The 26,942-nt window shown below is 34.7% G+C and overlaps 2 protein-coding genes across 2 annotated transcripts in view; one reads left to right on the top strand and one right to left on the bottom strand.

Annotated features, from left to right (window-relative positions):
* Positions 1-12,135, bottom strand: part of LOC124361245 (WD repeat-containing protein 6) — a 60,423-nt gene extending 48,288 nt beyond the window's left edge. Inside the window, exon 1 of the mRNA XM_046815289.1 lies at positions 11,899-12,135. Within this exon, the coding sequence (XP_046671245.1) occupies positions 11,899-11,986 (88 nt within the window). The 5' untranslated portion in view covers positions 11,987-12,135. The remainder of the gene's footprint in view (positions 1-11,898) is intronic.
* Positions 12,136-17,144: 5,009 nt separating this feature from the next.
* LOC124360398 (28S ribosomal protein S21, mitochondrial) lies at positions 17,145-22,614 on the top strand. Its single transcript, XM_046814001.1, has 3 exons — positions 17,145-17,387; positions 22,058-22,124; positions 22,418-22,614. Exons 1-3 carry the CDS (start codon positions 17,308-17,310, stop codon positions 22,532-22,534), a joined length of 264 nt encoding a protein of 87 aa, XP_046669957.1. The 5' UTR covers positions 17,145-17,307; the 3' UTR covers positions 22,535-22,614.
* Positions 22,615-26,942: the final 4,328 nt, after the last annotated feature.

Here is a 26,942-nt window from a genome sequence, read left to right as displayed (position 1 = left end):
CTATTAAATTTAATAAAAAAAAGTAAAACCCTAGTCAAATTTCCTAAAACTTACACATTTTGACCAAAAAGGGCCTTAGTACCATAGTAAAATGTAATGCAGCAAAATGGTTTTAAATAGTTTGTTAATTATTAACAATTACTGTATCAATAATTCGAAACTAGTATATATTCATACTATATCACTAGAATTAAGCTAAAAAAATAATTTTATTTTAACAAAGCCTACTGTATTGTAATCTTTAGAATACTTAATGGCCAATAAAACTTCTGATTTCTGCCATTTAAGGCAGGCAGGTTGGACTGTTTTAGAAGTAGTTTTATTTGTAGAATAAAAATACAGTGTTTACTATGTGTGTGCTTAAAATAGAGAAATATTAATTTAGTTACTTATTTGATCGAGAGATTGCAACACTCTCCAGCCAAAACTGGATAAGGATTGAATTTTATAACTCTGCAATATAGTGGGCCACACCAAGTGGCCTGACAAGATGAACGGCAAAACAGCTAGGGCAATTAGGTGTGGACCTCAGAGCAGAGGGACAGGACATGGTCATAATTAATAGCCTGACCAACCCAACAGTAGAGAACAGCAATGGCCACCGTTGTGGCCAGGTGATAAGAGAGGTTGATAATATAAATTTAATGCCGATCCCAAAGGGTTAAATGGTGTGAAAAAGAAGGAATTGTTTGTAAAGATAGAACCATAATTCCATTATCATAAAATAACTACATTCGGAATGAAGTATGTGGGCACTGTTTGTCCTTCTGAAAGAAATAATAAACATCTGTTTTCATCATAAGAGTTTACTATTGACAAAGTATGAATTCCTACACAAGGTGTGCTGTGACCCATATAAAAATCACTAGAAACCCATTAAAAATAGTTTGAGGGTAGTACATTTACAGCAGAGTGAGGCCTGTGTCACAAAAGGTCTAAAAGTGAAACCTGGGGAAAAGTTATGTACTAATTGCTATAAAACTATATTCTCAACTCCAATTAACTGTGAAGAAGAATCGCAAGATGATGATGATTTTATGATGTCAACTGAAACTAAATTACAAAAAGAAAAGGCTATTGATTCTTTAAATGCTTCTTTGGCGGATGTAGGGTGTTCATCTTTCAAAGTACATGCATTGAATGAAAACTCCAAAATTGGTTATACTCAAAATAAACTAGAAATACTACATACAAATGTTAAAATGAAAATTGAGACAGTTTTAGATGTTGAAGTGCTATCAATTACCTATATTACAACAAAATACTGAGCAAAAAGCAGCAGAAATGGACTTACTTATTGAGAACATACAAAGTGAACTGACCAAACTTTCAACAAAGAAGAAAATACAACTATTTACAATTTCCGCATCACTGAATTGGTCAAGAACAAACATCAAAGATACTTTTGAAGTGTCCGATTATTCTGCAAGATAAGCAAAAAAATTTTATAAAGAAAAAGGGTTTTTGGCAGAACCTCAAGCAAGGAAAGGAAAGAAACTGAGTCCCGAGGTTGTTAAGTTAGTTGTCAATTTCTATCAGAGTGATGAGCAGTAGAGAGTTTTACCTAGTATGAAAGATGTAGTAAGCTTAGGGAAAAAAGCAATAAGAGAAGAAAAGGTTAATTTTAAGTAATCTGAATGAAATGTGTGTAAACTTTAAATAGGAATATCCTGAAATAAAAATAGGGTTCTCTAAGTTTTGTCGCTTCGCCCCAAATGGTGTGTTCTGGCTGGTACCAGTGGAACTCACTCTGTCTGTGTATGTACTATCCATCAACATGTAATACTTCTAATACATGCAGCACAACTAGAAGAGATTTACCAAGATCTACAAAAACTGGTTTTGTGTGAAAATTCTGTATGTTTAGGCGATTTGGAAAATGTCCATCTAAAGAAAATCTGATCACATTCTTACAAACCAAGTTTAAAAATTATGTAGAAGATGATAGAATAGATTACAAGCAATGTGTTGCTAAAGATCGGACACAGATGGTAACACAAACATCAACTATTGATCAATTTGTTGATGAACATACGTCCAAAGAAGAAAAGTTAATCCCTCATTCTTACATTGCCAAAAGCCAGTCAAGCTACTTTAAAAGCCTTAAAGATGCTTGTGAGTCAAATATAGTCATCATATCAATGGATTTTAGTGAAAATTATTCATTTATGATTCAAGATGAGGTCCAGGGTTACCACTGGACTTCAGAATCCTATACTGTTCATCCAGCAATCATCAATTTGTGTATTAAACAGGAAAAAATAGTCTCATCCCACTGTATCATTTCCGATGACTTGAATCATGTTTGTATGGTTTATAAAATTCAAGAAACCCTAATAGAATTTGTCAAGGACAATTTTCCTGACATCACAGACGTTCATTATTACAGTGATGGTTATGCAGGGCAGTACAAGAACAAAAACGACTTCATGAAACTTTCACTTCATAAAAAAGACTTCAAAATTAAAGGCCAATGGTCTTTCTTCGATACAAGCCATGGCAAAACTGAATGCGATGGTATTGGAGGAACTGTTAAACGGTGGTCGGCACGAAAAGCAAGTCATCAAAGGCCTCTTGACAATCAAATACTGACTGCAACTACCTTTTTTCAATTTTGTCAATCTAACATTGCCAAGATCAATTTCCACTTCATCTCAAAATACTCAGTAGATCAGACTCATTGCAAGCTTGAAAAACGCTTTGAAGATCTATATACCCTTCCAGGTACTAAAAGTTTTCACAACTACAGACCGCTCGACTGTTTTGGAACTATAGAAGCAAGGCAAGTCAGTTGCGATGTAAAACCAAGTCTAACATTCAACTTGAGAAAAGGATTAACTTTAAATGTTAAAGAAGAAGATCTATATCCCTCTCGCTTCATTGCTTGTACATATGACAATCTCTGGTACTATGGAATAATAACAAATGTTGCCGAAGAAGATGGAGGTGTAATAGTAAAGTGTCTTCACCAGGCAGGACCATCCCCTTCTTTTTACTGGTCCAGACGAGAGATGTAAGCGACTTGCCCATTCCACACATCCTTGCACTGTTTGTTTCCACACACCTCAACAGGAAGGACTTATCAACTCCCACCAGAGTCCACCAGATTAGTTGAAAATATATTCAAACATAAAAGTTAGTTCTTTAGCTTGCAAATCTTCTCAGTGAAATGGGTCTAATGATACACATTTGGTGTGTATAAGTACAGTTTTTGATATACTTAATCTGTACTTAAATATTAAGTTTATATTTTAATACTGAACCTATAAATCATATATTTTTAATTCACATTGCTTACTATTAAATATACTTTTCCAAATATTAAAATACAGTATACATCATTCCCTTAAAGCTATAGTTATTCATTGTTATTGAAAGAACCTTATGTACATCGCTTGTAATTAATATATTGAAACTTGCAATGCATTTTAGAAATAAAACAAACAAAATACACAGAATTTTTCTTTTACTAAATTTTATACTATACAGATAATAAAGAAAAACAGATTTCTTGACGTCATTTTTTTCAAATTCCTTAGTACTCAAGGAAGCTGCCTTGAACATTTCATAAAGATTGAAGAGGAAATGAGAAATTATTTTCTTTTCTATGTCATGTTTTGTTTGGCGCTATCCAGAGTGTGGGAATTGAAAAACGTAAAAACTTTAAAGTGCCATAACTGAAAATCTAAGTGAGTTAAAAATTCCAAATTTGGTCGTTTTACTTATCTTTACATATAGAACAAAGCTACCAAGTTTCCTACAAATCTGAGATGGTGGGTGAATAGATTATTTTTTTCTGGTTGAATTGGCGTGGAATGACCCAATAGTCTGAAAACAGTTCTTTATAATAAGCCATATATAGGTTGTTCCCAATGTTGTATAGCCATTATGCAAATGGCTGAAAATGTAATCTAAGTGGATTCTGCACCTAAGTTAAAAAATTGCTAAAAAATTAAACATATTTTAAGTAAAGCTACTGAAACTATATATATTTTGGGTAAGGATAAAATCGTCCCTCTTTTGCATTTTTAATAAATCTTTCGGTAAATCTCAAGATCAGCGACTACCGCTCCAATCGCCATAATTTTTTGCATACTAACACAGGTTAACGTAATTTCACCGAAAAAAATAGTCCAGATTATCGCTAACATATAAAAACCAGTTTTTCGGCAGTAAAATGTTGGCAATACAAAACACATAAATAACAAGATTTTCGACTATCAAACTAAAAACAATGGCCGACCATGGTCGTTTTGATGAGTTGACAGTAGTCACGTGACAAACAGGAAAGTTTCCGATTGGCCGGGCGGGTCACGTGACCTATAGGACGGCTTCGATTGACCGCCAGACGTAAAGAAGTCAGAAGTCAGCATGCTTTATTCATGAACTTTAAGTACAGAATTTGCGTCATAAATTAATAAAAAACAACATATACTATCAATAACAATAGTAAATAGAATGGTGAAAAATGTTTCTTCTAGAGGATCAAAATTCCTGTGATTGTCGCCATCCGTAAAACTCAGTCATGGAGTAAAATGGGTGGTCAAGAAGCCAGTTCTTCAGCAAGTGACGAAACTGTTGAATGCTTGCAGTCTTCAGCTCTGGAGGAAGGACATTCCACATTCTGGCACCTGCATAGCTGGGTTTCTTCTCAGTCATTGTGCGATGGTGTGTAGGAAGGCTGTAATTGGCTGACTGTCTTGTGCTGTAGTCATGAATCTGAGCTGCAGTTCTTATGGGGCTTAATGATTTTAGATGTGAGTATGTTACAACTTCCAAGATATACAGATTTACTACAGTCAGGATTTTTAGGACTTTGTATTTGCTTCTGCAAGTTTCTCTTGACTGGAGATCTCCAAGTATTCTTATAGCACGTTTTTGGAGCAAGAGCACTCGTTTTAGATTACCCCTTGTAGTTGCTCCCCATACTTCAATACCATAGCGTAAATGGGTCTCGAACAGGCTGTAATAGGCGATCTTGGCTGTATCCACGTCACAGATGTTCTTAATCCTGCGAATTACAAACAGGCTTACACTTAGCTTGTTGCATAGGAGATCGATGTGGGGGGTCCAGGAGAGGCTTTCATCAATTGTTACTCCCAAGTATTTGGCAACAGTAACTTCTTCAAGGTCAGGTAACTTGCCTACAGCCTCTCTGTGCTTGCCTAAAATAAGTTGCTTTAGTTTTTTGTCTCATTTACAACGAGGTCGTTCCTATGGCAATACTGAATTGCCATGTTAAGAGCAATATAAGAGGTCACTTCAAGATGTTTTGGATTATTGTTGCCCAATAGCAAAACAGTGTCATCTGCATACATTAGTGATCTGCAATAGTCTTTTAGATATCTTGGAAAGTCATTGGTAAATAAAATGAAAAGTACTGGACCCAGTACAGACCCTTGAGGAACTCCCCGTGTGATGCTTTTTGGTTCAGATTTGATTTGTTGCATAATCCCCTTGCTATTATACGTAAGTTCAACCATTTGGCACCTCCCTGTCAGCGTAACTGTGGTGAAACCAGTTATAGGCAGTCCCTATTACACCTATCGCACTAAGCTTAGCCATGAGGTGTTCGTGGCTGAGGCAATCGAAAGCCTTGCTATAATCTAGTAGAATAGCAGTGGTGGTGTTGCCATCTTCAAGTTGATCAATAAGGAATTCTACCAGACAGATTAGGGCGGTGGTTGTTGACTTGCCTTTCAGAAATCCATGTTGCTGGGTTGTAAGGAGTTCATTTGTCGTTACATGGTCTATGAGTCTGGTTAGTGTCAGTTTTTCAATTATTTTAGAGAATGTTGGAACTAGAGAAATCGGGTCGATAATTTGAGGCTTGGGTTGGGGATCCCTGTTTGAACAATGGGTAGACTTTGGCCATTTTTAGAGCAGATGGGAAGTTTCCAGACAAAAAAGATTTGTTTACTATGTCTACTATGGGGTCAATTAGCTCTTCTTTACAAGTTTTTAAAAAGCTTTGCTGAGATTCCATCATAGCCTGATGAAGTTTTTGGTTTCAGACTATCCATAACTCGAGACACCTCCTGTCTGGTTGTTTGGTAGAGGTCTAATACAGGAATATCTGGATTTTTCAACTGGTAGTAACATTGTTTGGCCAGTAGTTTTGTCCATTGTTATGGATTGTATCATCAGCTATGTTGACAAAAAAGTTGGTTCATATAGTCTGGCCATCTTTATTGGGTCAGATGAGAGTGTACCTTGTATGTCAAGTTCAGTCGGGGAGGTTTATTTTTTCTTTAGGTTTTCTTTCCGAGTTGATTACCCTCCATAAAGCTTTTGTCTTATTATCAGCTTCGGCCACAGCGTTTTTTGTGGCCTGTTGTCTAAGTAGTCTTAATCTCAAGTCATATTCCTTTTTTTATCGCTGATGCATTTCTCTTAATGCTCTTCACTACCTGTTGCATTGTATTGGTCTTGGGCCTTAACCAGCATTCCTTTTAGGTGAATTGTTGTAAGGTCATTTAACATTAATTTACTTCGCTTTGGCATTGTTCTTGATTTAAACCATCGGACAAGCCTCGTTTCATTACATCAGTCAGTATCTGAAGAAATCTGTTGTAGGCATCGTTAACCTCCAGAGAACTGTAGACTTCTGTCCAGTCTTGTTGGCCCGAGACATGTTTTGAGCTTATAAAGATTTCTGTTGTTTATGTGCCTAACGCTCCATGGTAGAAGGTGTCTGGAGTTTTGTGCTGTTCAGCTTTAGTGTGCATAGTTGGCCTGTGTGATCGGAAATTCCTGTGTTAATGACATGAACATCAAGCTCCTCTTGCGGGAGGTTTGTGCGCAAACACAGTCAATGGAGGTTCTTGAAGTTGGTGTAAATCCTTGTGGGTGGTAAATCGAGTCTCTCCATATCATGGCTTTTTAGGATGTCTTGCATTAGGATGTAGTCATGCTTTTTATCTAGTGAATCTATGTTAATGTCGCCCATGAAGATGACACGATGCTTTTCTGCCTGTATTTTTTGAAGGATCTGAGCTATGATTTCCAGGCCTTGAATCAAGTTTCTGTTTGTTCTGTACACACCTATAATGAAGGTGGTAATTTTTCCTATTTTGATTTTAATGACTGCCACTTCACACAATAGCTCAATGCACTGGTCATGAACATTTATTGCTTCAATTTTCTCCTGAAGCAACTCTTTTGCGTAGATGGCAACACCTCCTTTTAAGAAAGTTGTCCTGCTGAATTCTGCTACTAATTTGTAGCCGATCAGTCTTGTGTTTAGCAGGACCTCTCTTTTTAGTCCATGTTCTGTTATGATGACTAAGTCAGGGTTTGTTGTGTCTAGAAGGGCATTCATCTTGTCAATTTTGTTAGAAATTTCGATCTACGTTTCTGATGTAGCACGGTGAGAGTTTTGCTACTTGAAAGCCTATTGGTTTTTCTTTTGTAAAATTTTTGTTTTGAATCGTTTCAATATGGGGTGAGTTTTGTCTAAAAAACTACTTTTTTTCCACTAAAGGGGTTGTTTCGTTGAATTCAGAGCTATTGGCAAGATCGCCCTGCAGTAAAGGTAGGCTTAAGTGTGAGTGCAGGATTCCCTCCAGTTTGTTATTAAGTCCTTGTAGAAGTCTATGTGCTTTATAAAAAACTCCTCATGACTTTCATTTTGTAATCTTTTAAAAGTATTCATTGGTGGGGTTTTGCTGAGCCACAGAGCCTCTTTCAGGGATTTTATAGGCCTTATTGTCTGATGGAATAGGATTTTTTAGGGTTGATGATTTAGACTTAAACTCAGAGATTGTCTGTCTTTCCCAGTCTCAACTTTATCCAGTTTGTTGGTCGGAGTTTGTCTGTCTCTCCCAGTGTCATGTTTATCAAGTTCATCATCACCTGCTATTATAGACAGTTTTTTTTTGTCGGGGTTTGACTGATTCCCCCAGTCAATTCTGTTGCCTGTGGAGTTGTCAAGAGGCTAGAGCTCCTTGTCAAAGCTGTTATAGACAGTTTTTTTTGTTGGGGTTTGGCTGATTCCCCCTGTTGATTCTGTTGCCTGTGGAGTTGTCGAGAGGTTTGAAAATTCTAGTCTGAGCTGTTGTAGACAGTTTTTTTGTCGGGGTTTTGACTGATTCCCCTAGTTAATTCAGTAGGCTTTGGAGTTGTCGAGAGGCTGGAGTCTCCTGTCAATGATGTTTTGGACCCTGGGTCCTCTGTCATTAGAGGTATCGTGATGGCTATGTTTTTTTTAAAATTTCTATTCAGTTTCTGTAATGGATTGCACCATCTGGTCCTGTTTCTCTTTAATGAGATCCAGATCTAGGAGGAGGGTAACATTTGTTGGAGGTGAGTTTATGAAATAGTTTGGGTTCCAACATCTACAGAGGTTTTTTATAACATTAGTGTGACTTTTTTTCTGCTGAATGTTTAAGTTTGGCAATTAATTTTTCTTGCTCATTGATTTTAAGTGAGTAGTTATGAGAATTTCAGATTGTTTAATGTCATGTTCCTCAAAAATTGTTTGGACATCAATTTTATCTTGTTTAGACTTACTAAGTTGCTGTTCCAATTCTTCCATTTGACTTAGTAGAGTTTTCAATTTTTTGTTCATATTTATTCTCCCTTGTAGTGAGTTCTTCAATTTTTGCTTCCATACAGAGTAAGTTAGTTTTGAGTACAGTTACTTGGCAATTCAAATTATTTGTTATTTCTCTTGAGATCAATATTTTCTTGTAATAAAAAAAGATCCGGCTTCGGCAGCTAGTGTCAGGGATGTTTCTAAATCCTGTTCTTCCAATTTTCCATGGTCCTGCAGTTTTGTCTTCATTTTTTCTAACTTAAAATCTACAAGAGAGGAGGAGTTCAAGATATCTGGAGAGCTATTTTTGAATATTACTACTTCCAGGTCCTTGAATCGGACTACTAAGGATGTCACAATTTGATGAAAATTGAGTCATTAATTTCTACTGTAGGACACAGTTGTTGGTCACCTCTACATAGAGTGCATTTCCATAAGTCAATTTCGTCAGCACTCCATTTTTTCAAGTTCTTCTCAAGAATGTTCTGACATCCTGCATGATACCATTTTTGACATTGACCAGTGCATTTTATTCCTGAAAACCTAAACACCAATGTCACAGGTGCCACACGGGTATTTTGGAGGCATTTTCCCAGAAAAGTATGAAAAATTGTAAATTTAATATAGGCTGTTTAATTTAATATAGCTGAATTTACTGTATATTATTGTGGTTTAATGCTGTCAGAGTGAAAAAAATGAATGAAGTTTGTCAAAACACATGCCTAAAAAAAAACTATTGATTAAATGGCAATCAAGTGCCGTTGTCAATAGTATGAATACAGCAGCTGGCTTTGTCAGATAGCGCTGACAATAAGATGTGACAAGGTTCTGGGTCCTGGTCTAGTTACAGGTGGCCAAGCAGCTGTGTGCCAACGCTGTAATGATGGTGGAATATCAAGTGCCGTGTCAATAGTATGAGTTTACTTGGCAGCTGACGTCCTGTATTGCTGTAGGTCTAGGCTTATAATGCTGACATTATTTTGGTGTTATGGGTCACTGGTCTTATGGCTTACAGGTGGCCAAGCTGCTTGTGTGCCAATCGCTTGATTATTGACTTGCTTGAAAGGCATATTTGTTAGTTTTTTGAAATTAAAGTTCTGATAGCTTCCACTGAAAGAAAATATTTGATTTTTTAACTACATGAGATCCAAGGTAAGTATTGTGCACGAAGTAAATAATATTTTGTTGTAATTATTACCACTTAAAATACACACTTCCTTTGGAGGTTCCTTTACAGTGACTGTAGTCAGTCACCATGTTGTCCAGTAAAGTGACAGGAATAATTATGCTTGAAGTTATTGACATGCGTGCAATGGTTCTTGTCACACGCTAAAAAGACCCTAGCTTGCCTATTCAAAATTCAGATCACGCGATGCTTGCCCCCTGCTTGCTCTTTTAGAAAAAAAAATTAACTCGAGCTTGCAAAGTCCAAGCCCAGATCTCGCCATGACTTGATAAAGTTCTGAAGCTTCCATGAAAGAAAATATTTGATTTTTTAACTTACATGAGATCCAAGGTAAGTATTGTGCACAAAGTAAATAATATTTTGTTGTATTATTAACCACTTAAAATACACACTTTTCTTGGAGTTCACTTTACTGTGACTGTATTCAGTCAGCCATGTTTGTTTCCCAACTCGTAAACAAACAAACCCACATGGACAAGGAATAATTAGTGAAGTTATTGACATGGCGTGCAATGGTTCTTGTCACACGCTAAAAAGACCCTAGCTTGCCTATTCAAAATTCAGATCACGCGATGCTTGCCCGCTGCGCACGCTGCGCTGCTTGCTCTTTTAGAAAAAAAAATTAACTCGAGCTTGCAAAGTCCAAGCCCAGATCTCGCCATGACTGCTTACACACACAAAACTCAGACAGAACTAACGCAGGTTTCATTACAGGCAAAAGGTAAGCGGCGCGCGTTTATTACTGATAAGATAAGACGAGTTTATACTAGAACTATTACCTGGACTACTGCCCTACGAACTAATAAGACCAAAAAACGAATAAATGCAATGTCGGTCAGGTTTTTTTTTAATTTTATTTTTTCCAAAATTTTTTTTTGGGGGGGGTAGTGAACGGCTACGGCGATAATCGGGATTATTTTTTTCGGTGAAATTACGTTAACCTGTGTTAGTATGCAAAAAATTACGGCGATCGGAGCGGTAGTCGCTGATCTTAAGATTTACCAATCTTTCATACATATATAATAAGATAGTGCAGTAATAGAATATTTTTAAAAATTCATATCAAGCGCATTCAAACAGAAATCTTTTTTGAAAATAAGAAAATATGGTACTTTGGGATTATACCGACCACACCCAGTACATGAATCGTTATTTCACATTTCGTTTCTACTGAAAACTAGATTAGTAGAAAAATATTTCGTCAATATAAAACAGGAATTGTCTTATCGAAATCCCCATCCTCAGACAGAGGTCAAAGTCGAGCGTCTAGTAGATAACGTGATTGCAGTCTCGCCGCCCGTTCAGCTGGCATCGCTTTGTTGTACTTCACGTGTTTTACCTCTACATTTCTCCAAACACAAAAATTCAACAAAAACAATCATTTACGCAACTAAACTCTTTATTAAAAAAACACTAAAAACTTGTTTTTATTCTTGATCACATTCCGCCAAAAATGCGAAGTCCTCCGGCCATCAGCGCGGGCATTGACAGCACCTTCGGTGCTGCCCCGCAAGCTGATGTCGACAAAGAAAAACATTTTGTCGAGATAGTACCTATCAGTAAAATATCAAATTCTAGAGGGGCTAATCAGAAATATAATTGAATTGTAATGGAAAGGCAATTATGTACCGTGCAAATCACGTGATGCCGCGCCGGCCTGCCGTAATCAGGATTCTCGAGAAAGATAAGATAACAGCGATCACAATACCTGGAAATGCTTGTAAGTTTGTAATTTTGTAATTGAAGAGTTGTTTTTTCGTTCTATCATGTTTGTTTCTATAAATTTCTATTTTTGTGTTCTTCATACTAGTGTGGTCGGTATAATCCCAAAGTACCGAAAATATTAATAAATCTAATTTATTATTATTATTTGGAATATTCTGACAACAATGATACATAATAAGTTGTATATTTGAAGAATTTTGAGAGGTATATAACGGTTTAATTTAATTCTTACAACTGGCTAAAAAAGGGTATTATACTGCAGCCAAAATTTTACAAATATTCAAGATAAAGATAGATTTGATTTTGAAACAAGATAAATCAACTGGTGTTTATTGATATAGCAAAAGGACATGTTATGGTAGTTTATGTTTTGGTTAAAATTCTGGTAAATTAACTATTACCAAAAAAATATTTTTATCAAAGCATTAAGTTATCAACTAATATTACTTACCAGCTAAGACATACTTATCAGAAAATCTAACTGAAGTAATCGGGAGTTTTTTATGAACAGATTTAATAAATGATACATTGTTCTGCATTATACCTAATAAAATATTAACAATAAAAGTAATACAAATATCCTTATTGCTATAGTATTTCAAAACACAAGGCAATCTAAAACCATATCAAATTTAATCAAGTTTTGAGGTTATACCTAACTGGACAACAAACAAACCATGTGTTTACAAACAAAAATATAAACAAACTTTCCAAACTCAAACAAAACCATATAACCTAGACTAGACAGCTGTTTTATTGAAGCATCAGAAATATAGCCTATCAATGTATAATTGAATGACGAACTTAAGTCATCCTATGCTTTAGATGCAAAATACGATAGCAAAGAATTCACATTGTAAATATAAAACAACTTGATTTTGCAAGAGCTTAGATATGTTATGTGTACAAGCAAGATCCTCCACGGTAAGGAATCTTGATGTTATTCTTAAGACCGGGCGCTTCCGCATTCCATTGTCAGCAAGATCTCAAAACCTCTTCGAGAGAAACTTCCACCCTAAAAATATGTTCTGCACAGTACAACGTATTCAACGTCTTGAAAACTTAGCTTCGCAACATAATTTGGTCTTGTTTGGAGGCAGTAGCCCGTCCTTTGAGAATGCCAACATCGTCGCACAGAGATCCAATTTTGGACAAATGCTTGTTCAACTACACCTGCACAGGGGCTCAGTACAGTAGAACCCCGCTAATCCGTCATCTACGGGACCAAGAGCATGGTCGGATCAATAAAAAGGTTGGATTATCAGAGGAGAACATTTATTGACATAAAAACGTGATTAAACTATAGTTTAAACTAAAAAATTGCATTAAGAGATTATTATCACTGAATTTAATTATCTTGCGTCAGTCTAAAGAATTCCGTAATGTTCTTTTGCTTAGAAGACGATAATCTCGACTACACAGCAATATTCCTCCATTCCCGGATCCACAAAATGTCCATTGGGGTAGACACTGGACTACCCCAATGCACTGAAGGGCCAAATCAAACGCATTTTTCGCTTCTGCATGTGATTCTCGTGTTGTGGGTTAGACATCTTCATCGTCAACATCATCTTTCTCTTGGTCATCTGCTTGCATTACAGTTTCAATAATCTTTTCATCAGTTAATTCTTCTTCTGTTGGGCAGTCGACATCCGCTGTTGCGTCCCACTCGCTGACGTCACGGGCTTCAATTTCCGGTAGTAAAGTTTGTAAATCCCTCAACATTGTCGGTGTGTCTAAATCTTGTTCCTCGTCACTTATTACTGCCATCATTATTTGTTGGTTATCGCCACTTTTAGCGTACTGCTTCTGTTTCACTTTGATCTTTTTTTAGATGTGGCCATAACTTCCGCCAAGATTTTTCAAGTGTAGAAGCTGGCATTTTCTCCCAAGCTTCAGCAACTACATATATGACATCTTTTAAGTTGATCACTTTCATTGTCTCGAATAAGATACTGCCTTCCCCCGTTCTTTCCAAAATGGAACCAATATATTTTCGGCAATATCGCCTCTTCAACCACTCGATTACCCCCTGGTCCATTGGTTGGATCGAAGAAGTGACATTTGCAGGAAGAAATATAGCTTTTATTTCACCCTTTTCCAGTTCTTCAGAGGGATGAGACCTCGCATTATCGAGTAACAATATTGCACATCCAGGGAGATTTTTTTGCTTGAGGTATTTTGTAACGGCAGGGACAAACTGATCATAAAACTATTCCTTAAAAAGAGCAGATTCCATCCACGCTAATATTTGGTTTCGGTAAAACAAACTGGTAAAGATGCCATATTGATGTTTTTAAACGCTCTTGGTTTGTTTGCCTTACCAATAACAAACAATGGCATTTTGTGACTGCGGTTAGCATTACTGCACAATGCGATCGTTATTCTTTCTTTAGCGAGTTTTTTACCTTGTACAGAACATTTTGTGCAACTAGAGTTCTTGAAGGAAGCATCTTATAGTTCAAACCAGATTTCTCAATGTTATAGACTTGGTCTGGTGTAATTTTATGCTGTTTAACTATGTTTTCGAATCTTAGCACAAATTAATTTGAAGCTGTTACGTAAGCTGAGAGCTTTTCGCTGGAAATGATGACTTCCCGGATTCCATGCCGTTTTTTCCAGTGGTGTAGCCAGCCTTCACTGGCTGTCAATGTTTGACTAACATCGTCTCCTCCAATTTTGTTATACAAAATGAGCGCTTTTCCTTTTATGATCGGTTTGACAATCGAGTTCCTTTTCTTCTCTCCTGCTCAAACCATAACCACAAAGCATTGTGTAAAAGTTCACACTAAGGCTTCTTCAAAGTTTAACGTTTATTTAGTCCTTTCTAATCAATAACTGACATCGAATGACTTTCAAACTGTTTTCTATTCTTACGCCAGCCCTTAATTGTTGTTAATGCCATCCCCTATTTCTCTTGAAATATTTTGAACAGACTCGCCTTTATCTAACCTCTCGAACACGTTTAGTTTTTCTAATAAAGACAGTGTAACATGCTTACGTTTTTTTATTTGAAGTGATTAAATAATGATTTCAAAATCACACCGCAACCGAACACTGCACAAACTTTTTGTTAAGTACTGTAAACTTAACTTTAAGAGTAAACTCACACTCGCACAAACTGTTTCGACTGACTGTCGCCGGTCAACTGACATGCACTCACACTGCCCATGAATGATACGTCATCGACATGATTCGACTTGAACGATTTAAATAAAGCGATGTACTAGAAATGTAAACAAACATTGATTAGCGACGGCATGGTCGGATTAAGCGAGGAGGCGGATTACTCGATGGCGGATTAGCTAGGTTATCATGAACTAACTGCATATTGTCTATGATTATTGAATAAAGAGTTGAATAAATCTAGGAACTTCTATTATATTCATTAATGTATCCAATGTAATAGTGATTACCTTACTGCATAATTTAATAGCAGTATTTAAAGCTTGCCACATTGTGAATTGAATTTCAGCACGGTTAATATCAATTCCTATTCCAGTTCACTATTAGTTTCGTCCTGACGGAATTAAAAAGATAATTAAAAATAAATTGATTAAATCTTTATAGCTAACTGAGCTGTAGTATAATTTAATTAATGTAGTCTCTGCCCATATGGAGGGATGGACATTGTTTCTATTCCGCCTACAAAAAAGAGCACTCAGAGTAATCTTTCACTTAGCAAGCGTCAATCTTGTAAACAGATTTTTACTTTTCCATGTCTTTATATTTACGAAACTATCTTGTCTAACTCAATACATTGAACATTTCAAAATTCCTCGTAACCATCAGTATAATTCAAGAATTTCTAACAACCTTCAAGTCCCTTCACATCACACTGCTTACTTTAAAAAAATCTCCGTTGCAATGTAATTAATCTGTTTAACAGACTCCCTATGCGCCTCAAAACAGAATCAAATAATTCAATATTTAGAAAAAATCCTAAGTTATTTCTCCTTGAAAAATGTTTTAACAGCGTCTATAAATTCCTGGCTGACGGCTGATTGGACAACCTGGTAGTTTTATAACATATTAAAAGTTCAAGTCGTTTTAGTTATTTTACTGACAATTTATTGTTAATTTGTTGTAAGAAGTTATCTGACATTACCAATGCAAGTAATTGTGTTACTTTGTTTACTCAATAAACTAGTTATTAAGTTATTATAGAAATAAAAAAGCAAAAACACTAAATTTTATTTGTTTTTGACTAAATTATTTTTTTAATTAATAAAAATATTGTTTTACATACTCGCTAACAAGGAAACCGGAGACGGAGCAAGATGGTACTCGTAATATCAGACACTAATACCCAAACTAACATTATATATTTCAGCTAGTACTAGTACCGTAATAAGTTCATCTAACAGTTTCCATCTAGTGTAAAATAATTTACTAATAAAATAGAATAATTTTATATTACAATTCCAAAGTTAGAGTACAATGTTTCAATCACTATAGCTACAAATAAATAATAATGATCTAATAATGTAATTGCAATAATGAGATCGTTTCCCGTTTCTTAAAGGCCGGTATCGACAGTGCGAGGCTGCTCGCTGCAAATGCCTCTTGGCGAATGCTCGGCTTTGCCTCGGACTGTGGATACCGGGGTTACTCGCTATGAGGCGTTCGCGTCACACAATGTGAGGCGAGCCGTGTGCTTGTCGGTTTTAGAGCAGTGCTCAAAGGTGCCTCGCTCCGATTTGTGCGTCAAGTGGATACCTGCGCTGTCTGCCTCGCACCGTACAAGACACAATTCTGCACTGCAAACCAACAAACCTCTACAACGAAACTGTCATCATATATAATCATGAAATGATCAGACAATTAGTGAAGTGTTATGAAGCAAAACGTTTACTGTGGGACTCGAAACACCCTGAATATTATAATAAAAACAAGAGAGAAGACTTGTGGCGCTAAATATCGCAGTCAATTATAACCGATTTCGATAAATTTTTTGACCCACCCACGGGGTTTACGTCGCTTTTTCTGTTGTTTTTTCCTGCTAATCGTCGCCATCACAATAAAAGCAGCGGCAGCAAATTGCGCATTTCTATGAAAAAAAAAAAACATTGTCCCGACTGTCTTCACTACGAATGCGGGTGGTTCGCGTGCTCGCAGTGAGCATTCGTTGTTACAAACTAGCTGCTAGCTGAAGAGCTCACCCTGAGGCAGATGGCACGAGGCATTCGCAGCTAGCAGCCTCGCACTGTCGATACCGGCCTTAAGACTATTAATTGTGCAACGGGCAGTCTGTATTTGATAAGAGTCGACTTTTGAAGGTAGGAGGCAAGGCGTGGCTGAAAACGGCCAGGCGATGACGCATACCTTAGAAATAAACACTAAATAAATAAAAAAAGGATTCTGATCGTACTATTCCACCGATTTAAAAAGTGAACTGTTCAAAATTGAAAACATTTTTGCTCACAAATTAATTACAGTACCTGCAAATGTCCATAGCAGTTCTGTATAGCAATTTAGTTATTATACATTAAATTTTATACATCAAATACGTTGATTATCTAGTTTATCAATCAGTTTTCAAAATTAAGATCGGTAAATAACTAAGAGAAAAACAGAAAAATAAACTTACTTCGTTTTGGTGCTGCTCAGTTTTTGAACTAATTCCGGCACACTTTAGTATATTGTTTGAATATCTTAAGCAAAAGTTTTCTGCTTTTTTCTGTTTGTATTACCTTATTCGACATTGGTAGAATGGAACAGCTGCGTGCATTGTAACATGCAGTAAGTTTAGTTTAGACTACAGCAGTATTTGTGTGTGGTTTGAATATTATTTTCTTTGGTTTAAAAACGAATTTTCATCATATCTTTTGAACGCAATTAATTATTTAATTTGACAATAATGAAACATCCTTATTTTTTTGCACGCACTGTCTTAGTTCGTAATGGAAATGTTGATGAGGCTGTTAGTTTGTTAAACAGGTAGGCCTAACCTATAATTCCTAGTTTTAGTGGTAGAGTATCATATACGGACCGATTCTTTTTATCAATATTGACAAACTATATTATAATCACCGGTATAACCAATGGATACTAATCAATTAATTTGAAAAATAATTAACTTATGTATCTGTAAACACTTTCAGATAACAATAATAGACTATGTTACTTATTATTAAGGGAATTCTTGAATTTAAAATGGCAGTCGAATTGCTTTAAAAGATGATAAAACAAGTGAAAAATCCTTTATGTGGACAAACAGTCACAGACATGTGGAAGGAACATTTTTTGTTCAAGTGACTGGTTTTGTACATTTGGTAATTATCATATTAACGGCCGGAGCGGAAAAATACGAGTTTTGCGTTATTAAATTATTGGAATCGTCCTATAGAACAAAAAAAGTATAAGGTTTGATGGGGTGGAAATGAAAAATAACGAAGTTCTAGAACATAAAAAATTAAATAACTATTCAGTAATATCTCCATGTTCTACATCCACGTCTAGCGTCACGTGACCTTTTGTGACCAATGACCATGATTCAACCTCGTGATGACGTCATCGGTTGCGCCGCCATCTTTGCAAACGTAAATGAAAAATAATACTGAAATGAGCAGAATTTTGATCAAAATGAACAATGTTTTTCTTAATTTCGAGCAACAAATTAATTACTTGTTATCGAAATGAGACGAGTGCCTCCAGCCATCAGCGCGGGCTTCAGCAGCACCTTTGGTTAAAGATTGATTCAATTAAAGAAAAACATCCCTCGAGATAGTACCTATCAGTAAAATATAAAATTCTAGAAGGGCTGATCAGAAATATAAATTGAAATGTAATGCAAAGGCAATTATGTAAAGTTAAAAAACTTAATAAATCATGAAAAACTCAAATATAAATATATAGATGGATATTAACAGAGAACACTTACCATGAGTGTGTTGGCGGATATAGCTGAGCAGCAGCAACAAAAAAGTGGATTTAAAAAAATTGCAACATTTAAAACTTCTTTTCTTATTAATCTTTCTAATTTTCCTATCGCAACGAAACAACAAAGTCTCCCGGTTTAAAAACAACACGCGACTGCACGATGAACAAATACACTCATTATTAAAAATTCCATGTTCAATTAAAAAGGAAATAATTTCGTTTCGGTTAAAACGTAAACTCTTTACATGCCCTACTAAACACTCCGACACACACAATTCACTAGGGTTGGTCGAACTAGTGGATGGTTGATTCACCTACTGAACACGATATCTTGTGAAGCACTGACTCTGCCCCGGAGAACTCAGATAACAGATACGTTATCAGGCTGCTATCAGTCCCGGCCGCAGATAATATTCAAGTAAACAGATTATCCAGACACAGGACACAAACTGAACATTAAAACATTAGAAACTTAACCACTTATGAATATACCCCCTAAAATCATGTTATTTGTCATTTGCACCCCCTAGTACTATATATATTTTTTTGTTCAGGAGGGTGAGCAGAATACGTTGGTAACGTCAAATTCGTGATTTGCCGCCCCGGCCTTTTATCTTACAGCTACGGTACATTTTACCTTCAACTAGGCCTATTGTAACAACTTTTTAGAATCTGCAACTGCTGCTAATACTCAAAACAATCAAAAGCTCGTGGAGGACTATAAAATTAAGTTTTAAAAGTTGCATACCAGACGGCCTGCTTGAAGATCATCTCTGTGAGTATTTACACAGAAGAGAGGTATGATTTTCTGGAAAGGATGATTCCCACCATTTCTTGAAAACGAATAATCATTGCAACTCAGAAGAAAACTATAAGTAGTTCCTCAACTTTCCGATTTCCTGGTCTAATTGTTTGAATGATTGTCATGGTTCCTTTATTATTTTGTCACTGTGTAATTTATATTGAACTAATTATTTCATTTTCAAACATGATTGTTATTATGATTATAGATACTTTAATATTGATTGATAATCTCATATTCAATTTCTGTATCGAGAATTATAGTAATCAATATAAAAAACCGGGTCTGCTTATCGTACTCTGCCCGCTTTTAGGCGTAACTTACTCAGCTAACGTGTGCATTTAGCACCTAGTGCCATAGACTACATATATTTTAAAAATATCTGTATACATGTACTAGACATTTTTCAATATTTATCAACTGCAAGTTCCTATTATTGTTACAGGTTCTGATAGCATTTCATAAAAAAAAACTGTTGACTCCCATGCTTTGAGGATTAACACAGTTCATATAATCCTTTTTCTTTTTAATTTGCAGGAGGGTTCCTATGCCCAATAGTAAGTGTACACTTATTTTCTGCCCCGACTCTCCAAAAGGGAAATACCATGATCTCCATTTTATAAGTTGTAGATTTTGACAAAATTTGTTCTTAACCCTTTGGATACCGGCCAAATTAAAATTTTTGGGTAGAGTGCAATAAGCTGACCTGGTTTTTTATCGATATTAACAAACAATATTGCATATTTACATCCATTGAAAAGATTGAGCATAATATTGAGCAATAAATATGAATAATTTACTTAAATGATCTATAGCAATGTAGTAAAATTTTTAATATTTGATGTGACTCCATCTAAATAAAACTGATTGAGAAAACTAGTCCAAGAAGCAATGAAAGATAATAAACTGTGTTTTTCTTGGTTGCAATATGTTTTTTATACATAACGTAGCTATGGTAGGATGGGTTGATTCAATTTGAGTGTAGAGTTTAGCTCCATTGCACCTTCCTTGTATTGCAGCATCTGGTGTCTGACATCTTCTCAGACTTGACTCCTGGAATCTGGTGTCATGTTCGTCTGAAGAGATCCAAAGAAATTCGGTGACGAAGAAGCTCAAAACGAATCTTTACATTGTTTTGACATCAGAGACATCTATAAATACATGAAGTGACAGGTGATTTTCTTTCAGACGAACATGACTCCTGATTCCTGGAGTCAAGTCCGAGAAAGCGTCATATACCAGACACTCCAATAAAAGGAAAGTGAACCAAGGAAGACTAAACTCATTCACATTCAAATGATTTTTTAGTTGTTAAAATTCTTTTAATTTAAATTCAAATTTTTCTATTACCAATCCTACTTATTCTTTGTTTGAAGAGTATGGTTCCTTTAGGCTATTATTAATGAGGTAAATGTCATTATATTATATTTTATTTCTTTAATTTTCAAAAATATGATTTTTATTTTAGATATCAATTAACAGGTCTGTAATGCGTTATATGATGTATCGATAATATACTAAGCCATATAAAAACTGTGTCCATTTATCATGCTCCGCCCAAATTTTCTTTCTGAGGAATATCAGTGATATCTACCTGGGAACTACTGAGGTATACCGGACCCATTTTAGGCCTACATTATTAGAAAGAACAGACTTTACTGTTACAGTTACATATTATTACGATCGATCATGTTTTCTGCCTTCTTAAAGGAAGTGATGTTGGCGAGAAGGAGGCCACTCTACCCCTATCTACTATTTGTTATTAGACTATATAAGTAGGTGAGACATACGTACATTTTATAAATATAAAAAGTTAACGAGCACTCACATGATCTGAGCTTGAATTTAAGTACTATCTCGAGGTATGGTGTTTTTTTTTTTCACCAGAAGTGAGGATCACCGAAACCCTCACTGATGGCCAGGGGTATTTCCAACTTCAGATCACTTGTCAAATCGTCCAGTATGATCTGAAGTCAGAAAAGTTGGAGGATCTAGAAAAGTTGGAAGATCTGAGAGTGGGAAAGTATTAATTGTAATACAATGAGTGCTTTAAGCATAATTAGTCTAGGAATGATTCCTGCTCACACTACAAAAACTTTCTGTAACCTAAAAAAACCTAGTGACCTTTTTACGGATTCTGATGTAAATACTAAAATACTTCTACATGACAGTATTACAGTTCCTTTCTGCTATTCAGGGGATTTTTGATGAAAAAAGGGTTAAGGTTCTGGAGTCCAAAAATGGAGTTTGAAAAACAAGATCCAGTGTAGAAAGAATTGTTAAAGAAAACAATGACATGTTAAGCTTAGCTAGTGAGTTGCAATGTGTCATACACCCCCATCTGGTCTTTTTTGTTCTTAAAATCGTAAAGTTAAGTTCAAGCCTGCATGTATCGATAGCTGGTAAGTAAACTGCTGCTTTCATGACCATTCAGACATATAGGCAGTGGGGCTTGGAGTGGAAGTGTTGGTGAAACTATGTAACTCCTAGTCCCCATGGATGCACCAGTTGAATTTTGTAAGTTTGAACTTTTTCATGGGACTCTGGATAGATAGAGCAATTAGAATTTCCAGATAAATGATGAGCCGAATGAGCAACAACTTAAGAGACAAAGCGTCTCCACTATGGTGATGAGAAGTAGATCAGATAAAGACTTAGACTTAACCTCAGTGATAAAAGACGTAGAACATAACTAGATTTAAGCCTTGAGTGACATTGTCAAGGATTCAGTGCATCACATTAGTATTAACATGTTTTCATTGCTGTAGTAGATGTGAAACCTTGCAAGAAACAACTACCATGAGGCAAAGAGAATTTCATGTGAGAATCAACATCAAATTATAGGCAGATGAGACTTAAAAAGAAAATTATATAGTTTTTAATTGTTATAAATATAATTTAGTTATAAAATGTGTGTACTTTTCAGAATTTTGGGACGGGAGGGAATATTTGACTTATGGAGACACACCAGATATTTTGAAAAACCCACACAGGTAATTATTGTCCATTTTACTGTTGTGAAATATCTGTTAAAAAATGTGATTACTTAACTAATATTAAGTGCTCAGATCAATAGAAGCTTCATGTGCATCATGTATTTTACATACGACTTGATTAAAAATTAACCTGGAAGCTTCTATTGATCCGAACACTACTGTAGTCAAGTTTTACAAATCTCTAAACTAAAATTGCTTTAAAAAGTTCCACAAGTCTGAAAAATTGTAAGAAACAACTTTTATTATAATTATGTAAGAAGTGTTTACAATAATGAGTAATATTGTTTCAGACCCGTCGCAGAGTTAACTTCATGAAATGTAAAGCAATATACAATGAAGATATGGATAGGAAAATAAAATTTGTCATGCGCAAAAACAGAGCTGATCCTTTTGTTGGTTGTCATTAAGTTAGCACTAATACCTGTACTAGTTTTATTATTATTATTCTTAATATAGGCTAAATTGAAAAATAAAAAATAAATTCATATTTTCTGTGTTTTATTTATATATTTGAATATAGAGTACAGTAATATCAAGCCATATACAATCAATTTTGAAACTATTTTATTTTATTAACATTACAACACTGATTTTATGTTTATTGCTTATTATTAAAACTTGTTCAGCCGATGTGTTCGTTTAGATTATACTTTACTTTTTATATAACCTCTAAAAACCAGATTTTTATCATGTTGGACCACCTCTATGTTTTTTGTTATTACAATAATATAAAATTATCACAAATATTTTTAATGATGATGTCTTACAACTAACAGTTCAAATTTTCTTAAGTTGCGTAGAATTTATGTTTATGGATTTGCTGTTAAAGATAGCATGATAAAGTGGATCCACACTCCAATCATTCAAAATAGTCTCAATCAAAGTAAGTTCTTATTGCAAAGCTCAAAATCTAACTCAGAACTAGGGAAATTTAACAAAAATAATAGGTCTTCATGATTATTTCTACTGGCCCTGAAAACAATAATTACTGAAAAATAACACACATAATGTTAAAACACAACAGTAGAAACATGTAATACACATTGCACAACATTAAATAGTATATTATTACCATATGATTTAGTAATAATGTCATAGTTTGCCATGCAGTAGCACTCAAACAATTGAATTCTGTTACTTAAAAACCTGTGGTAATTGATGGTTATCCACCTAAAGAACAAATGATGACTCTTCCATTTTTTTACACTACAAAATACTAATGTATCGCCCTGATTGAAACATCGCTTGAAACTTAACTATGATGTAGCTATGATGGGAAAGGTTAATTTGATGTGAATGTTTAGTTTAGTTCAGTTCACCTTCCTCTTAGTGGAGCGTCTGGAATCTGATGCTGTCACAGACTTGACTCTGGAATCTGAAGTCATGTTCATCTGAATGGATCCAAAGAAGTCAGTGATGAAGAAGCTCAAAATGAACATATTACATTATTTGCAATATCAGAGACACTTACCTAAAAAATGTTGGATTTACCACATATTAAAAGAGCAACAATTGATAAACGGTGTTCATGATAGTTAAAATCGCCACGAAATGCTACTTCATTTTATTTGTTACAAGCAGTTCACCATATTATAGAGCACTATACCTGTGCCACTAAAATCTTGAGAGCAACACTGACCAGCTCAATGCATAGGCTTAACGTTGAATAGCAATATTTCACATCCTTCAACAACAGTTTCACAAACAAATAATAAAAGCCCAACCCACTCAGACCAATCAATGACAATTGACCATAGATGGAAGCAGCCTACCAGTGGATAACCAAATTCAGAAAGCCACCTACAAAAAAGATTCCTGTTTTTTTTTGTCCCCCCCTCCTTCCCTTACAGGCTTAACAATGATCTGGAAACATGAAATGCCTATACTGTTGATATAGTATAGTGTGAAAAATAAACTCGAGAAAGTTCAACCTGTTTGTTTCAGCAATTTGGCAAGGATGGATACTTCAATCTGTATCTCTCTGAAGTTGACAAAGTACTCAAAAAGGGCACAAAATATCCCATCTAAGTATTATGTTGAATGTCGCCATGTTAAGAAGAGGGATATTATATCATGTGCGTATATAATCGGGGGCTCATTATCATCCTCCCCAAACATTTTGAAAGTAACATTAAAATTGCACCCAGTAGGTTTTTTTTTAAAGGTAGAACACATTAATGAGGTCTTAAAAATCATCAATTTCCTGGGGGAAGATTCCTGGCACCTATTTTTGGAAGGTATTTCATACCTCCTAAACCTAGAGTAGTAATTGATGAATGTCTGGCTCACAGCTCCTTCCTAGGTAATTTGAAAATATCAAAGACCATTTGAATATTTAAAGTGTTCAAACTTAAATTTTAGTTATTCTGAAATTGATCAGTAGACTGGAATATACTCCAGTGATAATCTGTCATTTTTAGAAGTTTTTATTATGTCTTTATAAAGATTATGCCTATGACATACAATAGGATAGGATATGCAATTCAATAGGAATTGCAAGCAAAGTCACAGGTAACTGGTAGTTTATCAATATAAAACATAAATTATATGGTAGGTGATAAAATTATTGGTTTTAAGACTTTTTTCAAAAAAAATCCAACATGAATGTATTATAGATTAACCTATTTTTAGTTTTGCAATTCCATATTGTTTCATTTTTCCTTTTTTTTATTAAAACTTGTATACAACTAGGAAACTTGATATTTGTGTTTACACTAAAATAGCACTGCTAGTTTTATCAAGGTAATTTTTTTCTTAATATTCAAATCTTCCATACTTTGGCAAAAGTGTAAAGGATATATAGTGTACAGTTAAAAATGTCAAAAATAGTACATTTCATTACTAGTCTCAAAAGTGCGGGGCAGGATTGTATTAATGCGAGGTGAAGCTGAGCGTGGAAAACACTTTCAAGGCGAGAATTGAATGATACTTTTCACACAATCCAACAAGTCTAGTAATTATTCTTCCATAAGGAAAAGTAACACTATTTAATAATTATTCACTTTGGTATTAAAATCAGCTGTTTGAATATAGGACTGTCAAAACAAATAATGAAATCCATTCTTGTGTTTCAATTGTTTATACATGTAAAAACATGTTTACGTAGGGAAAGTAATGTTTGGGAGAGGGAAAATAAGCTGACAGCTACAAGAGAAACACTTTGGCAGATCTCAGCTGTATTGGAAAGTCCCATTACCGTTCAGAGTGATGAAAAACCTTTGCAAATTTGTCAAAATAGGCTTGCTAGTACGAAGTTATAATATGGGCATGGTTAAAGGTACTTACTATGTATCCATACACTTATTAGTTTTTCTTATAAAGTGTGTACTGTTTTAATACTTTTTAAATTACAAAAAAAGTTGGAGTTTTTAACTAATTAAAAATTCCCCTGACACCCGATAGGTGTTGAATATTAGCTAGGTTGCAGTATTGCAGACTACGTTGTTTTGGCTTAAACTCTCATCATTGTAATGCACTATTCATTATAACCAAGGCTCTTACTTTAAATATGTATGTACAGTATATTTAGCATTGCATTCTCATCTAGTTCTGAGCTATGTTCAAAATTTTTACTCAATAGAGAGACAAGAAGCCACGTTTATAAAACAAAATTAAAAATTAAAACAGTTTAATAAACTTAAAAAACTATACATTTCCTTAAACTAGCTAAAATGTTAAACAATTTGTATATTTTTGAATTTTAATAATTAAACTTATACTAAAGCCTCTAAACATGGTCTAATCTGAATTAAGAAGAAAGAATTATGAGATAGTAGTTATTAAAGCCTTTTCAGACCTGGTAGCAGCAATTTATTTTGGTGAAAATGTAAGATTTTAGGTGTATTGTAATATCTTTTCTATGATTCCCTCTAAAAATAAAAAAATAATGAGAAACAATAGTAACAAATTAAAAAACAAGTGTCAAAGCACCAAGCACAACACCCTTCCTTGCACTTTGTACTCATTGTATAATACTCATAGACATCTAAAATAACATTTTGATGCCACAGGACAGTTTCGCTACCAGTATCACGTTTGCAACACAATAAAAGGAGTGATTAGGTAAATCATCATTTGGTCTTCTCCACATTTTCCACTTTGGCACAAGTGGTCCAATAAGTGATCAATTGGTCCACTTAAAGTTAAAATAAAAGTTTTATAAAGTTTAAACTGACAGAATATCTTATTTAATCGTTTTAAGTCTAAATAATATGTATTTACAACAAAAATAAAATAAAAAACTAGACTTTTTAAAAAGTAAACAGTAATTTGATTTTTTTAAATAATCCATAATGACTTGTATAGGTAAAAATATTAAGTCAGTGACTATGTTGTTCTATGGGAAGATTCACAACACTGAATTCATAAAAGTCATCAAACTCTTTTTATAGCAAAACATAGCAGTACTTACACGGTTTAATATTCTTTCTTTAGTAATTTACTAAAGTATGAAAAGCCTTTAGAGAAGGTGTAGCAATCCTTAAGATGAAATTCAATTTGATCACATTGTAGTAATGGCTGGGATAGACATATAAAAACAATACACACACATTTATGCCACATATTTATATTGTAAAAGAAAACTGAAGAATAATATAACTAGTGATGTACTTATATTAGTTAACTACTTTTAACATTCAGTCACTTATGCTACAGAACATACTTATAAGAAATAATGTCAAAAATAACTATTTAACAATTTATTAAGAAAAAAACTTGGCATAATAATAATGTGTGATGTTTTATTTTTACAGTTACTGCCAATCAACATTTTTATAATAACAATATTTGTCTCTATCATCACTATATGAATTT

This window comes from Homalodisca vitripennis, chromosome 4 (assembly GCF_021130785.1).
Source record: "Homalodisca vitripennis isolate AUS2020 chromosome 4, UT_GWSS_2.1, whole genome shotgun sequence".
In the NCBI taxonomy this organism is placed as follows: Eukaryota; Metazoa; Arthropoda; class Insecta; order Hemiptera; family Cicadellidae; genus Homalodisca; species Homalodisca vitripennis.
Note: the sequence above shows the minus strand (reverse complement) of the source record. Positions and strands in the feature narration are given on the sequence as shown.